At 37.3% G+C, this 16,269-nt stretch overlaps 2 protein-coding genes across 5 annotated transcripts in view; one reads left to right on the plus strand and one right to left on the minus strand.

The window, feature by feature from the left end:
- Positions 1-2,371, plus strand: part of Rala (Ras-like protein A) — a 120,513-nt gene extending 118,142 nt beyond the window's left edge. For all 3 annotated transcript variants that reach the window (XM_081741508.1, XM_081741507.1, XM_081741509.1), the window contains one exon: positions 53-2,371. In XM_081741508.1, the coding sequence (XP_081597634.1) occupies positions 53-157 (105 nt within the window). In that variant the 3' untranslated portion in view covers positions 158-2,371. The remainder of the gene's footprint in view (positions 1-52) is intronic.
- An 8,105-nt stretch (positions 2,372-10,476) lies between these two features.
- Wdr24 (WD repeat domain 24) overlaps positions 10,477-16,269 on the minus strand; it is a 44,463-nt gene continuing 38,670 nt past the window's right edge. For both annotated transcript variants that reach the window (XM_081741510.1, XM_081741511.1), the window contains exons 10-11: positions 13,521-13,789; positions 10,477-12,657 (exon numbers count right to left, since the gene is read on the minus strand). In XM_081741510.1, the coding sequence (XP_081597636.1) occupies positions 12,370-12,657; positions 13,521-13,789 (557 nt within the window). In that variant the 3' untranslated portion in view covers positions 10,477-12,369. The remainder of the gene's footprint in view (positions 12,658-13,520; positions 13,790-16,269) is intronic.

Below are 16,269 nucleotides of genomic sequence, written 5' to 3' on the forward strand. Positions count from 1 at the left end.
TTCTAATATTATTGATATTTTCTGTTGCTCTTGATTTTCGATCTTCTTGCAGGTTTTCTATGACCTCATGAAGAAGATAGCAGCTAGGAAGGCTGCTGAAAATGATGTAACGAAGAAAGAGGATCAGGCAGTTTCTAAGTGCTGTGTCATTCTTTGATTTACAGAGTGAGTTTTAGACTTGTGATGATGATTGATGGATAACTATTATTTGACTCCAGTCATAATAAACATTATGTATTCTGATGATAACAGTAAAAAGAAAAGAAAAAAAAATCAAACCAAAAATAAGCCTTGGAACATTTGTTCTTTATATTAAATCACTACATAATGGAAAACATTTTTTTCGTTCTTGTCTTTTTTTTTTCTGAAAGAAGAATATTTTTAAAAACAGCACTTTTTTTTGGTCAGCCTGTCGAAAGCTTTGTTAGCATGCCAGTACAAGCAGCAGTAACCGTACGTTATAAGGACAACAACAAGTGATATATATATGAAAGTTCAGTTTTGTCTATGTTTGCGTGCGTGTGTGTGTTAGTATGTATGTTTGTGTGTGCGTATGTATGTGTGTATGTATGTCTGTATATATGTATGTGTGTAAATAAGTCAAACTTTTGTGCCTCTGAGGGATTTAAAAAAAATAATGCTTTAGTCAACAAGGAATCTTTCTATAAATATCTATGTAACCAAAATAACAAACACATCGACAACTGTATGCACATATGTATATTCACACATACTTACATACGAAATGTATTTGGACTTGTCATTGTTTAAGAGTTTTTTTTTTCTTTCTTTTGTGTTCCGTTTTTGTTTTAATTGATAGTTCAATCGATAGTGGGTAATTAAAAATAAGGATAATTACAAACAAAGGAGCTTTTTTTAACGGAAGCTAATTAATCAATCAATCAATGGAGATTTGTATCGCGCTGGCCATCTACGTTGCCATGGTATCCAAAGATTTTTTTGTTTTTGTTTTTGTAAATTGTATTTTATTTCCTGTATATGTTTATATATATACATATATCGGATGTTCTAATCATGGCGCCCACGGACCAAAGAATACTATTGTACAGGTCAAAGTAGAACTAACATTCTATATAATGACATAACCTCCGTTGCGTCATTCAGGTGCTAAGGCCAAACAAGATTTGACGATATGGAAACGTCATAGATAAACTTTTGGAACCATTAGCCTCATTACTCTAGGAATCCATCAAGTAGCTACATCGATTGTCGCCAGATGGAAGTTAAATCCGGTACACGTTTGATACTAACTCCATCTATTAATATGGTGCAAGTTATGTAATGCTCCAAGAAATGTTACATCTTCAGCATTTGTATTTGTTTCTCCTTTGTTACCAATTACTGTGTTTATTTCTATTTATTTACATATTTTGTACCTATCCTGATAGATGGGATTAGTATTAACATCTACCTGTTTTATCTGGCATCTGGAAAGAGGCGATGTAATTATTTGATGGATTCGTAGATCAATACTATGGCCAAACATTTCTCTGCGACGCGTGTTACCACATTGTATGCAAGTGAATACAAGAAATCTGAAAATTGTACCATTTTAGTGATTTTTTTTTGAAGGGTGTACCATTATATAGTATTTTCGGTTTATTTTGGCTTGTAGAGTAGTTGTCTGTGGTCCTTAGATGCCATTATCAGAACATTCAATATATAAAAAGAATAGCTGGAGACAGCTTAAATGTACCAGTGAATTGTGGTAACTGAATGCTAGTGGTATGTCGGTTGTCTAATGTTATTATAAAAAATGAAAAAAAGTTTAAAAACACGTATATATATATATATATTGTATACATATACTTTAAAAAATGGGTTTTGTATTGCCATTGAAGTAATATTTTTTTCTTTGCTATTCTAAAGTGCATCTTTACACCATTGTATACAAATAAAGAAAGCATCACATTAATATTATCTAGCTTGTCTAGACACTATTTCCAGTAAGAGAGCAAAAGAGTAGAAAATTTGATATGGCCATTTTTCTATTCTTGATAAATGTTGTAAAAAAATATGTGCTAGTACACTGATTTACATGAGGGCAATGACTTAACTTTATTTAATACGATAATTAAAATTTCTATTGTCAGTTTGATTTACTGAGAAAAGTATATAGATATATATATTATACATATATCACTAGATTATGCTTATTTATTATTGAATTGCGTACGTTATTAAGATGCTGAGAAATTTTATTTATTACTCCAATTAAATTGAACCATTATTTAGAGATAAAAAATAAAGAAGGTTATGTAGAGAAGAAGACTGTAAAATATATAAAGGAATCTCAAAATTCTTTTTTCTATCTTGTGTACTTCAATAAAGTATCAAAACCAGGGCTCAAGAGAGACTTGTATCACCCTGTATTCAGACTTTTTGATTAATATGCAGAATGTGTATGTAGAACACGAAATTACAGTATATCAGAAGGAACAGGAGATTTTTGTCAGGTAAAAATATTTTAATGTGTACACCCTTTATTTAAAATTTAATAGTGTAATAAAATCACCACAATCGGCAAAACACTTAAATTGTTAGAACCTAAAGGGTTGAAACTTCAAGTTAACAGTAATAGAGTTAGGCGCACGAAAGTATTTTTAAAAATGCATTGTGAATACTCACGATGAAAATAATCGACTTTGAACCATTTACCTGGCTAGTATATCCTCTTTCTTCACCACCGATTAGTGTGACGCTGAGTCCAAACGATCGTCCGGCAGCGTAGTTTCCACTGTAGCAAACTCCTGCTAATATGGAAAGAGGAATGTCTCGCCGTACTGTTTCATAGCCGGATAGGTGAAAATGAGACCATTCGAATTCCAGTCTTTTCTGCCTTTTTTGTGTTGAACGCCTGGGATGATTGAGAAGTATGGCTGAACATCTTGTCATGGTCTCGTCACTGTACAGGTGTGTGTCGTACAGAGGGTTCATGAAGTTCTGTAAGCGGCGTTCACTTTGGTGTTGGGAGGCCCTTCGACCAGTGGCAGAGTTCCCTGATTGTAATATCCCGCCACTACCAGAAATCCTTGGAAAACTTCCTTGCACTGCAGAATAAAGCCCGAACGGTTCTGTTTGGCGGTAGAAAATGGATCAAACTGTGTTGGTCTCATCTAGGTAGTCTCTCCTCTCATCTAGGGTATATACACTTGTCCCCTGCTACATAAATATTTTTCTGGCGTTTGTGAACCTCTTCTAGATATGGCGCTGTTCAGGACGACGATACACAAACTTCTAGCATTGAAAGGCGAAAAGTTGAAATTTAAATTCGTCGTTTCGGAGTGCCTTTCTCCATTGTTCATCGTTCCAGTCTTTAATTTAATTAGTTAATTTTTGGCCCAGGAGTATTTTTTTTTGGGGGGGGGGGGAGGGTAATGTTTTCTGCTTAAAAAAATGGTTTGTTTACCACAATCCCACCCCCAGGACGACAGATCTGAAGGCGCTGGGCCAGCGTCCTATTTGATACTGATTGGAAATTGCACTTCCGTAGTTTGGTGGTTCTTCCAGAGCGGTTAACGTCTATTCTATTTGCTTGTTTTTCCAGTGAACTTGTCCTTAAGATAAATTATTATTTTTGAACGATCAGGCGTTTCCGTGTAATATTTACACCCTTTTTTACTATTTTTCAGGAGCCCGACGCACTGCTCTGCCCGATTTTTGAATAATTTTTCGATTTGAGAGAATGACTGTTCTCTCTCAAAATAAACCACTTAAACACGTGCTTCGATTCTTAGTTCCTCTTGTGCATTTTATAGTATTAGCGGCATGTTGTTCACATTATTCAATTAGTTCACGTGAATGAAAACAGTGAGATCGCATGTTACAGATTTGCATCCAATTTTGCCCACATTACGACACGATGGAATAGCACATACACAACTGTTAAAAGAGAGGACTACTGACAAAGGTTCATACACACACCACTAGGTGTCATTGGAACGATGCATCTTCAAAAAAGCATGACGTTAATTGTCTGTGCATTTGTTATGTTTATAGCCAAGCAGCTTGTCTCGATGTCAAGAAGATAATGAAGTCGCGTATCTACATATGAACAAGGTCGTTTATTTTCAAATACGAGTCGAATAAATATGGTTTTGTATGGACACTTGTTTTTTTATTTGGAAAATCTGAAAAATCAATAGTGTGCTCAGATTTTGACAATGACTTAGATAAAGGGAAAAATGTAGAGACATTTGTCGATGGAATGTATACGAGATAAAAGGGGAATGGTACTAGAGATAGACTTTCGATGAAAGAAAAAGTACTACACAGACTTTACAATGAATGTAGATGAGAAAAATGAATTCGGGACAGACTTATCGATGAAATATAGATGAGAAAGAAAACATTAGAGACAAACTTATCGATGGAATTTAGATGAGAGAAGACACTGACTTATTGAAATGTGGATGCAAAAAGAGAAAGTACTAGAGACAGACGTCAGGTCGTATACTATTGGATATAACATTTTCCAGATCGTTTCCATAATAATTTATACGAAGGCTGATCAATACTGATCATTAGTGTTCATGAGGTGAATACAACAGCAAGGCATAGAAAACGAAACACCGTCTGCGTAGTGAGAGAAGTGATGAATAGATCGAGCAAGTTTGAAAGCCATGACGTCAGGAATGTGACCTTGGTAGCCGTTCAAGCAACACGTAGTTTCAGTTTCGCGTAAGGCATGGAAGTGACACGACTATCTTGCAAAGACGAACGTTCCGTGTGTACCCCATCCTCCATACAGCCTTGATTCAGCCCCTTGTGTTTTTTTTTTTCAATTTTGAAGAAACCCCTCTGGGGAAAGCTGCAGAGGCGATGTTGAAGGATCTTTCCAAAAATGGCTTCCAGCATGTTTTTAATGACTGGCAAAAACGTTGGGACAAGTGCATTGCATGTAATGGGGCCTATTTTGAAAAAGACCAACATTTGGAGGATTAGTACAGGTAATTAATTTATTCACTTATGGTCATTCTTTATTGATCAGCTCTCGTATTTTCATGGTCACTATTTTGCATTTCTTCTTCTGGATCCTCTGTTGAATTTGTGCAAGTAAATTAAAAACACGTATTTTTTGTAGTAAGAACCCTATATTAAGTTTCATGTCTTCATCATCAGCGGTCCAGAAAAAAACGTATTGTAATCATAATTCATTTCTTTTTATAATCCTTCAGTGTGAATGAAAAGTTCATTGTCTTTATACTAGAAAGAAGAAAAAAACACTCCCTAAATTAAAAAAAAAAGGTTTACTACTGTATATTGAGTACATTCAACCGAAGTAATCTGTGCATCAAATTTCGTGAATATACACTAAATGGATTAAAAGAAATACAGGGTGAGTAAAAGTCCTTGAACACCTGCATAAGTTTGAAAATCGACGGGAAAAGTAAAAAGTGATGATGGGAACAGAGGTTTGATGGGGGGCCGCAGCTTTTGGAGTGTCATTCATGGCCGCCATCTTGAAATCCGCCATTTTGGATTCAAGTCAATTTTTTTTAAATGGTAAGGGGGTGTGTGAAACATCAAATAACACTAGCTTGAGCTCAGGAATCTAGTGGTGTAATTTTTTTTCTATCTTGTCCAGTTTAGAAGTTATTAATGTTCAAAGGTGGGAAATTACCTTGATACTGAATGCTACAACACATGTTCTACGTGTGTCCATCCCGTGCAATGCACAACTGTAATCGCCGCAACCACTCTGACTGCACACGGAGAAGAATGTCTCCTGAAATTTGGTCACAGGCTAGTTGGATGCGTTCCTCCAGGTGTCAAATCACGGATTATCTCAGCATACACTATCTGCTTAAGATGTCCCCATAGATAAAAATCAAGGGGCGTTAATTCAGGGAATCTGGGCGGCCACTCCACGGGACCACGGCGATTAATCCACTTCCCTGGCAGTTGTTCATCCAACCATTCACGGACACCAAGTCCATAGTGTGGAGGGGCTCCATCGTCTTGAAAATAAGATGGGGAAAATGCCGTCAGCGTTCAGTGTGGCAGGGAACACAAGATCCTGCAGCAGCATCAGATACTGTGGTGCAGTTAAGGTGTTGTAAATGAAAAATGGCCCAATGATGCGGGTGTCCCATATGCCACACCACACCACCACCTTCGCTGGACTATGTTCTCGACTCGGGTCAACCCAGTTCGGATTTGCGTCACACCAGTATCGACAATTATGTCGATTAACCTCCCCGTTCAAAGTGAAATACGCCTTATCGCTGAACAGTATGCCCTTGGCAAACGCAGGATCCAGTTCGTGTTGTTCAGTAGCCTACATGCAGAACTCCAACCGGCGCTCAGGGTCATCCTCGTTCAGTTTATGTTGTATGTGCAGCTTGTAAGGATGCCACTGATTGGCGTGCAATATCCGGACAACGGAGGATTGGCTTATTGCACATGCTAGGGACACACGACGGGTACTTCGTTTAGAACTTTTCACAAACGACGCAACAACCGCCGTTGCAGTTCCCTCATTGGTGTCAGTCTTTGGTCGCCCACTACGTGCCCTATCTTGAACAGAGCCCGTCTCCCGGAATTTGGTGATCACGTGAGCCACCGTGCTGTGCGATACCGATTCTCTGTCTGGGTGCCGTCTGTTGTAGTCAGCTGCTATTGTTCGGTAGCTGCGTTCCCCTGATATAAGGATGATTTCTATCTTCTGTTCACGTGTCAGACCCATTTTAGATCACCTGGAACAAAGAGAATACTGGGTCAGTATCAACGTAATTTCCTACCTTTGAACATTAATAACTTCTAAACTGTACAAGATAGAAAAAAACAAATTACACCACTAAATTCTTGAGCTCAAGCTAGTGTTATTTGATGTGTCATACACCCCCGTTCCCATTTTTTTAAAAAAATGACTTGAATCCAAAATGGCGGCCATGAATGACATACACTCCAAAAGTTGCGGCCCCTCATCAAACCTCTGTTCCCATCATCACTTCTAACTTTTCCCGTAGATTTTCAAACTTATGTAGGTGTCCAAAGACTTTTGATTCACCCTGTATGTATTAATAGTAAAGATTCCCCTTTCACTGTCTTTCGGAGTTTCAAAAATTCATGCTGGTAAGATATATTCATATTTCGCGTATATGAAAATATATCTGCTGTTTACTAAATTTTGAACTCTGTGCGAGGGAAAGCCAGAAAATTCTTACTCTTACGTACTATGATAGAGATAACCTAAAGATATAATTTCATTCACTTCTCTCTATTGCCTTGCACTTTTCACATCTATGGATCATCCGTTAATAGTTACTTTCTGCATAACATTCTGCGGAGTTGGAGGCAAACTAGGTCTCCACCGCATTAGTCTCTATCATTCACAAAAACTACTCAGCAAATGTTTCTTCATATTTGGGTAGCGCAAGTAATCGGACGGAGCTAGATCGGGTTCATATCGTGGATAGGGACGTTCCTAACATTTGCGCATGATTTTTTTTTTTTTTTGGTCAGTATATTGTCCGCTAGCAGCAACACACCTTTTGAGAACAAACCCACTTTACTTTGACAGTATCCCGCAATTTTGGTAGCTCCAATGAGTAATCAGTCAAGATCACACTTTTATAGTCCCAAAACACGAACATTTCCTTTCTGGATGAATGTAACAGTAACATTTTAGGGGATGTGGAACAAAGTACGTTTGCATGTTTACTTTTATTTATTTTTTTTTCCAGGCTCGAATACACACACAGCATTCATCCATGGTTACTAATCTGTTGACAAAAACATCCTTGTGGTATAGGTGCACTGCACATTGCATATGAAATGAAATCTTTGAGTTTTACGTCCCACGGTTTTGCCGGTTAGGCTAAAGGAGACGGTGATGATGAGTAATGCATGAAATGGTGGAATAAAGAAAGTGGGAGGAAACGGGAGAACCCCGAGATAACCCACGCACCACGGTGTTTGTCCACCACAAAGTTCACTTGGCGGGAGTGCACATTGCATGTTACTGTTGTTTTTGAGAACATGTCAATAATCGGGGAACCCACTTCGCTGCCACTCGGCTTATATGTAATATGGTGAAAAAGGATTCCCTACTAATGTTCACGTCCCTAGCTAACACTTCTTTTTTCAAGTACTAGCTGCTTAAATTTTGCCACCACGCTGAGGGACAACCGTCTCCTGAGTCATCCTGTAGACTTCCACCACCACATTTGAGTTCTATCTTTCAGTGTGTCACTGTATCATAAGATGGACAGTCCTCATTATACACAGCTATCTTTTCATATACGAGGGACAGTTAAAAAGTTTCCGGAATGATGTTCTAGTTTGGACATTTTGTTGCATGCAATGACAGTGCAGTCCTTAAATTGCCTAGTTATGACTATAAGTGTGAATACTCAGTCTTGTCATAAATACTGTCACAGGAAGGAGCACTCTTAATGTAAAGAAGATAGCAGATTCAGAGAAATAAATTTACCTGCAAGAAGTACATACACCACAGATACAAAATGTGCAGACGTTACTCAAAATGACCATCATGCGCTTTGACACAAGCCCTTAAACGGCGTGGCCAGTCATCAATGGCTGTACACACACAGTCCATCGGAACGTGTCCACTGCTTTGAAGAGGGTACGTTTAAGAGACTCCAAATTGGGGTGGCGTTTGGTACAAGCCATAACCTCTAATCGAAACCACAAAGCATAGTCTAGAGGATTGAGATCTGGACTGGCCGAGGGCCAATCACTCGTAGCAATGAAGTCTGGCACATTTGTTTCCAGCCATGTTGGATTCACCTCAGCTTTATTGGCCGGTGTAGTCTTGCTGGCAGATCTACGGCTTGTTGGCAAAGAGTGTGTTGCCTCAAGGTTTTACAGCTACTCCCAAGATGTTTTCACGATATACTTGAGCACTTGTTTTGATTCCTTGTTCGCAGAATTGCACCTTTGTGACCCCGTCATACGACACCCACCAACAAGGACGAATGATGACCTCGCTGAACCTTTTTCACAACCTGAGAAGCTACTCTGGATGTGTGAGCATACACCCTGTCATTTTGTTTGCTGAGGTGTTCTTCAGTGTTGAAAATTCTCTCATCAGAAAAGAGAATTGATCTGTGTCCTCCATCCACGTACCTCTGAAGCAGGGCCTTTGTATCTCACCTTCCTGTTTGCTTTCAGTGAAGGGGTTAGGAAATATCCCGTTGATCGGCGGAAAGCATCTATCTTAAGGTCACTTCTGAATATCCTTGACACTGTCCTTTGCGGAATGTTCATTTTCTAGGATATACTTTTTTTTCTTCCGAAGAGGGTTTCGACGAATTCTCTGGCAGCCTGGATGGCTTGTGGTGTTCTAATGCTTCTCGGTCGGCCTGGTCTTTGGCGGTCACGTACAGAGGAAGTCTCAAGAGTACCTTGCTATGGTCCGATAGACGAATCTCAGTGTGATTTTCAGAGGTTGGAGAAGTCTGAAAATCTTCGATGCCTTGTGACCACACTTGTGTAATGCAATCACAGCTACACGGTTCTGTTCCGGACCCCACTCCATCCTTACAATATCACGACCTGCAAAGAAACATGAATTACACAATGAATAATACACAGACTACTGACAGAAGTGAATTCACTAAAGTCTGTGCGGTATAAACGCAACTTTTGTGACAGTATTTATGGCCCGACTAGGTAGGTCATAACAGTTTACGAGTAGTATAGTTAAAAGGAGAATTATATGGTAATCAGTTGGTGCAATGTCGCTGTTCAAAAATGCACAAACATCAAGTTTCTGTGCAAATTGGGGAAATCTGCTTCAGATGTTTACTTTGATAGCCTTAAAATCAGTGCTTTAAAGAAAATAGCACCGATATCGTTTCGCCACCGTAGAAGACATCAAAACCAACGCGACGGCTGAACTTCGGAAGACTTTCGTCGGTTTTCAGCAATGGCAGGGGCGGTGGAGGCAGTGTGTGTTTCAAAAGTGCGTACTTTGAAGGCGATTAAGTATATGTCCTTACATTGTGCTAAGAAAGAGCCACAATAAAATCACGGGAACATTTTGACTGTCCCTCGTATCGTTTGTGCCAATTTTCCTTGAACATTAAACCTAATCACAGCCTTATTTGACTTTGTCGAACGGGTGTTCCCGCTGCCTAGATTTCTGCCGTAACATCAGTTCAACGTATGTGGTGTCCCTGGTTTGATCCCAGTTCACGCCAAATGGGCTTTGTTGTAGTCAAACACCATGTGCTTGGGTTTTCTAGCGGATCTCCCATTTTCTTTGTTCCACCATTCCGTTCATATGATCAGTTTCCTTTTAGCTTCAGTGCATAAACGAGGAACGTTAAAATAATAATAATAAGTTAACAGAGCCAGTAAAGAAACAAATTAGCACACATCACTTGAGATACAAACCTATCATTTGTGCAAAGTTTTAGATTACTAGCACAATCTCTATCATAGTGAGGTTAAACACTTTGTGGCCTCTTTTAGTAAGAAAAGCAGTTCAAGCTTTTGGTTCATTATATTTTTCTTCTTTTTTGACATGATTTGTTAATCTGTTACAGAAACAATTGTATCAATATTTGCGTTTTGTGAAACATATACAGCGTGTCCATAAAAATACTATCATGCTGTAAAGTGGTAATATGTCACTTTGGATAATCGTGTTTAAATTAAATTGGTCACATTTGAAAGAAAAAAAACAAATATTTTTGTGCATGTCAATAATGGACGGGATCAAACACAGAAAAAGTAAATTCATTCGTGTTTATTTTGTGATTAGTCGGTATGAGTTCATTGTTGAATATTTAGCACGTAGTTCCTATATCTGCTGGAAGTCACTTGAAGCTTTTACGTTTTTGCACTGTTATGCCGTAATGTGCTAATGTAAATATGTTTGCTTTCGTTGTGTTGTCATTAAAGAATAAGTTTCCGGAGTTATGGACGTGCCGGAAATGATGATGATGTCTTCTGCAAGTGGCCGCTGAGGTCGCCTGACTTACTGGTCTCTGACTTCTTTTTATGGGTTTACGCAAAGGATTGTGTCAATGTACCTCATTGCCTTAAAACCTGCAAGAAGTGGAAGTTCGTATCAGTGCTGCCACTCAGTCCATTTCATCAGATATGTTGGAACGTGTATGTGGCGTGAATGGGAATATCGTCTTGATATCTGTATCGCCACTCGTGGGGCCCACATTCAATGTCTGTGAGGTATAGTAAATAATATTTGAGTTTTTCTTTAAAATGCGACCAATTTCATTTAAATACGATTGTCCAAAGCAACGTAAAAATGAAATGAAATCTTTGAGTTTTACGTCCCACGATTATGCCGGTTAGGTTAAAGGAGACGGTGAGGATGAGTAATGAATGAAATGAAGAAAGTGGAAGGAAACGGGAGAACTCAGAGAAAACCCACGCACACGGTGTGTGTCCACCACAAAGTTCACTTGGCAGGGGGCTGGGATCAAACCCGGAACCCCAAGCACCAGAGGTGAACGCTACCACTGAGCCACCGCGGCCCACCAAAGCAACGTACTACCACTTTAAAGTATTAAGAGTATTTTTAGGACACGCTGTATTATAGGTAAAACAGAAATCCTGAAGCGGAAAATAAATAAATTACTTAACAGAAAATAGTCACTCATACTATGACAAATAAGGAACTGGCGCTCTTATATACATTATACAGCTTTCTCTCATGTTCTCAAATTTACTACTCTCATACTAACTAACTACTTAGAATAGTAAAATAGTAAGTATAAGAGGTTGATTTCTTTATTCCATTATATATATATAAAAGCTTTTAGTTATTAAAGTGCATTTTTTACTTGGCTTGTGAATCATAGTTTCACGATTTTTAGAAGGAAGGACATTGTAAATTATACATAGAAGAATATAATTTGATTTTCTTTCAAAAATCAAAAAGATAATTTATGAAAATGTAGATAATTGCTGGTTCAAACAAGAACCAAAACCAATCTTTCGGATCACATTATAATGCACCAAAAGTATCAAATGCGTAATTAAAGACTGCATTGTATATATATATAATATGTATAAAATCAATTCCAATTTGACTAGGAATATATCTAGCAATATTTTCTCATCATTAGCTCACAACCAATTAGAAATTAGTGCTTCTGTGTTTTGACATTATTCACAATTGCTTTATATTATATACAGTATGTAGCTACATACACACATATTTACAGAAAAATTCATTATTCCCTTAACATAACTTAACAATAAATATTATCATAAAAGAGTTAAATATTAACTCTATCTCAAAAAATAGGAACTTAACTTTGACAAGTATTAGTTTTTGAATTATTTTAACAACCGTATACGACACGCACAGGAAATATTAACAACATTCCCGATTAACAATAAACTTAACTACGTATATTCACACATATGCCCACAGCCTGTTGCACAATATTTATTATTTGTAATCCATTCCTGAATATGTGCCAAGTGACCACCATGTGAACATCCTTGACACCACACATACAGTCCACGAACGACATTATGGCACACACTACATGTATTACTAGCACTATGACAGCGATCACACAACCATCCTGCACGAAGCAACGGTTTACTGCATCTTCCACAATTTGTATGGACTGTTGTTGATTGTTGATTTAGCTGACAAACGGAGGGGATCCATGCCAATTGAATTACCTTAAAAATAAATTAAATAATAACCAATAATAAAAGAAGGGCATTTACACAAAATGCAATATATGCACAAAAAGGAACAGTGTCACGTGTACACCACATGAAGTTTTCTATCAATTTTATACAACCCACCTGACGTACAGGTGCAGTTGAGTTCGTGTAAATCTATAATATACTTTTTCTTCTTTCGTTCTCGAATTGACTGATTTTTTTTGTTCGAAAAAAAAAAAAACAATCAATGCTAGAATTATATTTGTAATAATCACTAACTGATACAATAGGATTTACTTCTAATAACAGTAAGTAAAATTCTTATACCTTAAAACATCCAAAGGCACATAATCTGCGAACGGTTTGGGGCACTCCTTACCTCTTCATCAATGCATCTAAAGAGAACTTGATGGTACATAAAAGACATGATGAATGACATTTCATTATCATGGAATAATTTCATACAGCATCCGTTTGTGTTTTAACGTATAAGAACTTACTGTTATGTGCGTCTTACGTTACAACAAGAATTCAATAAACTTTACAGTGCAAAGCAGTCATTTCCAACAGTACTCTATGACGTCATAGTTTTCTGCTCCTATTCTCATGAAACTACATGAATAGAACAAGGAGCAAACGAAGTCTCGCATTGAAAACTGCAGTGGTGTCACGCAAACAACCACGATGGCGTAGTCAGGAATTTTCCAGATACTCTATTCGTGGATCCATCACTACTCGTATACTACTAACATTTTCTTTTTTATTCTGCAATTTTCCCCGACGGTAGTTGATATTAAATAGCTGATGAAAATTTTAGTCTGAAAACTTTCAAGAATTAAGAAAGAAAAAGCACAAATTCATATTTATTTACTTACCTGCGTTGCAATTTCCCACATCTTCTGCCTCGCGAGCAAATCCAAATACGCCAAAAGCCACTGTTCTTGGGTGGTTTCATCGACTAATCCGCGACGCCTCTCTCCAAGGGCTAGCAACACAGACACTGAAGTCTGTACGTCTCCTGTCTTCGCATGGTGGCACAACGCTGCTGCAACTATTGGGTTGGCATCCCATGGATTTATTCGAGGTAATGATGGCACGCATAGAACAGCCGCTGGCGGATCTTCCACTGTGATCGGATGAGATTCTAAAGAAAAAAATACAGTATTATAGAGATCCAGACTTTTAATATTTAACTACGATTTCAGTTCCTTATGTATTTAATAGCCACAAATTTTCTTTAGTGGGAGTGTTTACAGTAGTAGGAAACCATTGTTTTGGATTGCAACATAGATTGCAAGAGTGGAAGAACGTATGGCAGTTCGGAGAGTGGACTGGTGAGCGTAGTGGTTAACGTATTTTACACTGTAAGCCAGAGATTCGGGCTCGAATCTAGATTCATTTCAGTCATGTATTTTCTCACTTATTGTATATGACGCGTTCCACGTAGTAAAGGTGAACTCAACCGTGACCCTCGAAAGAGAGAAGGCCTTCGTCGTAGCGTGTGACGTCACACAAAGTAGTGACAGGCAGGCGCAGTGTGCTGGACCGAGTTGGTCAGCTCTACACGAAATCTAAAAGCAAGTCGTTTTACAAAATTGAATTTTTAATTATATGTATATAAACGATACGCATTGAGTGTTGAGGAGAGAGACGTAGAACTTTGATCATATCAAATTAAGACTTATTATCGGGAGGGTAATGGTAATAAGGAACACATTATCAAGAAAACTATTCTTAAAAATTATATTTCTTACATATAAATTTCAACAGAATAATAGGTTAGAAACATTTAAAACTTCAGGTTCTTCCAAAGTCTTTGTATCATCTTAGAGCGCATAGAGAAAACTTTCATGAAAAGCTATCGAAGCTCTATTTGGCAATTAGAAACACAAACGTATGTATTTCCAGCGTGCACGCATATTTTACTTACTTTTTCTTTTTAGGTGAGGTTTATGTTTGCTAGGGATGAGTTGTACTTTTTTTAAAAAATTTACTAAACGATTATGATCCGAGGCTAAGGGAGGCGGTGATGATGATAATGAACGAAATGGTGGAGAACTCCAAGAAATTAATGCATGTAATATTTGTCCACTACAAAACTCACTTTGCGAGAGCTGGGATCGAACCAGAGACCCCATGTCCCAGAGCTGAGTGCTCTACCACTGAGGCACCACGAAACTTGCAAATTAATGCTGTTATAGCAAGGAAATAAAAATCGATTAATAAATAGTTATTCACTACTACTTTGACTAATTTTTCTTCCTATTATTATTATTATTATTATTATTATTATTATTATTATTCATAGGCGTCTCTGACGGGGGGGACGAGGGGGTCGCGTCCCCCCCAATATTTTGAAGTACAAAATATTCAATATTTCATTCTAATTTAATTTATTTACTAACGACAGAATAACAAACAAATAAATAATAATAATAATAATAATAATAATAATAATAATAATATTTATTTGGAATATATTATTCAGGCTGTGGAACGATTATTATAGAAATATCAGAGTTCTTGATATACCTTAGGGGATCCGTGAAGGTAAGCAGAAATGTAACAAATGGAATCGAAGATAATAAATATGTTGGGCTAGGTAGCACCATTTTAATCACTTTCTTCGATGTCCCCCAAATTTTACATGCCAGAGACGCCAGTGTTATTATTATTATTATTCACCGCTTTCCACGTCACTCAGGTGATACGGTGATCAAGCGTTTACCAATTTTGCTTATTATTAGCTATTTGCATTTAAGAAAATGCTCTTGATATATTGCATGATACAATCCTCACGTTTGCGAGATGAACTTAAAAAAAACTGAATAGGAAGAAATTATACTTCAAAAAGAATGAATTAAATTCAACTTATCTTTTAAATACTTGATGACCCAATCAAATGAAGACAAGTGGCATGAAAGGTGACTAAGAAATTCAGTATTTGAAGGAAAACAAAAGTAATGTTGTCTACAATGCAGAAATATCTCGTATCGTCTCGGAAACACGACGAGAAGTGTATGTTCAAATTAAGAGACAAGCCGATAAACATGATGCCCGTCTCGTTTTGGAGACAGGATATTTGTCAAGTCTCGTGGGCAACACTGGTTCACTCAAGTCTTAGATCTCAGTGTTTTAGTATTATAAGATTCATTGTAAAAATTCATAAATTATTAAAGTGATTGTACAGGGTGTCTATCGGTCACGAATGTGACGAAATCAGAAAACGGTCATGAAAGTCACGAAATTTAGTTTTTGGGTCACGATTTTTTTTTTTTTTTTTTTTAACTCTACAAATGTAAGTACAGATTGAAAAAAATTGTTCTATCAAACGTCAAAGTTCAATACCAAAAATGTCTATCGTAGGCTTTAGACGCTACCAAATCGGAAGCAAAGTACGTTTCTATCGCATGGATGAAAATTCGGCCTAATTCGCACTCAAATTCGCTCTTGAAAATATGAGGAAATTTTATGATTTGTTAAAGAAAAGGTTACGAAAAAGTCACAAAATTTCATTTTGGAATTTTAGTAGACACCCTGTTGTACGAAAACAATTAAGAGCATTCATCAACATTTGAAGATACGCAAATGATTACATAATATACTTCAATAACAAATATAATT

Source organism: Thermobia domestica, chromosome 15, assembly GCF_964235325.1.
Source record: "Thermobia domestica chromosome 15, izTheDome1.hap1.1, whole genome shotgun sequence".
Taxonomy (NCBI): Eukaryota; Metazoa; Arthropoda; class Insecta; order Zygentoma; family Lepismatidae; genus Thermobia; species Thermobia domestica.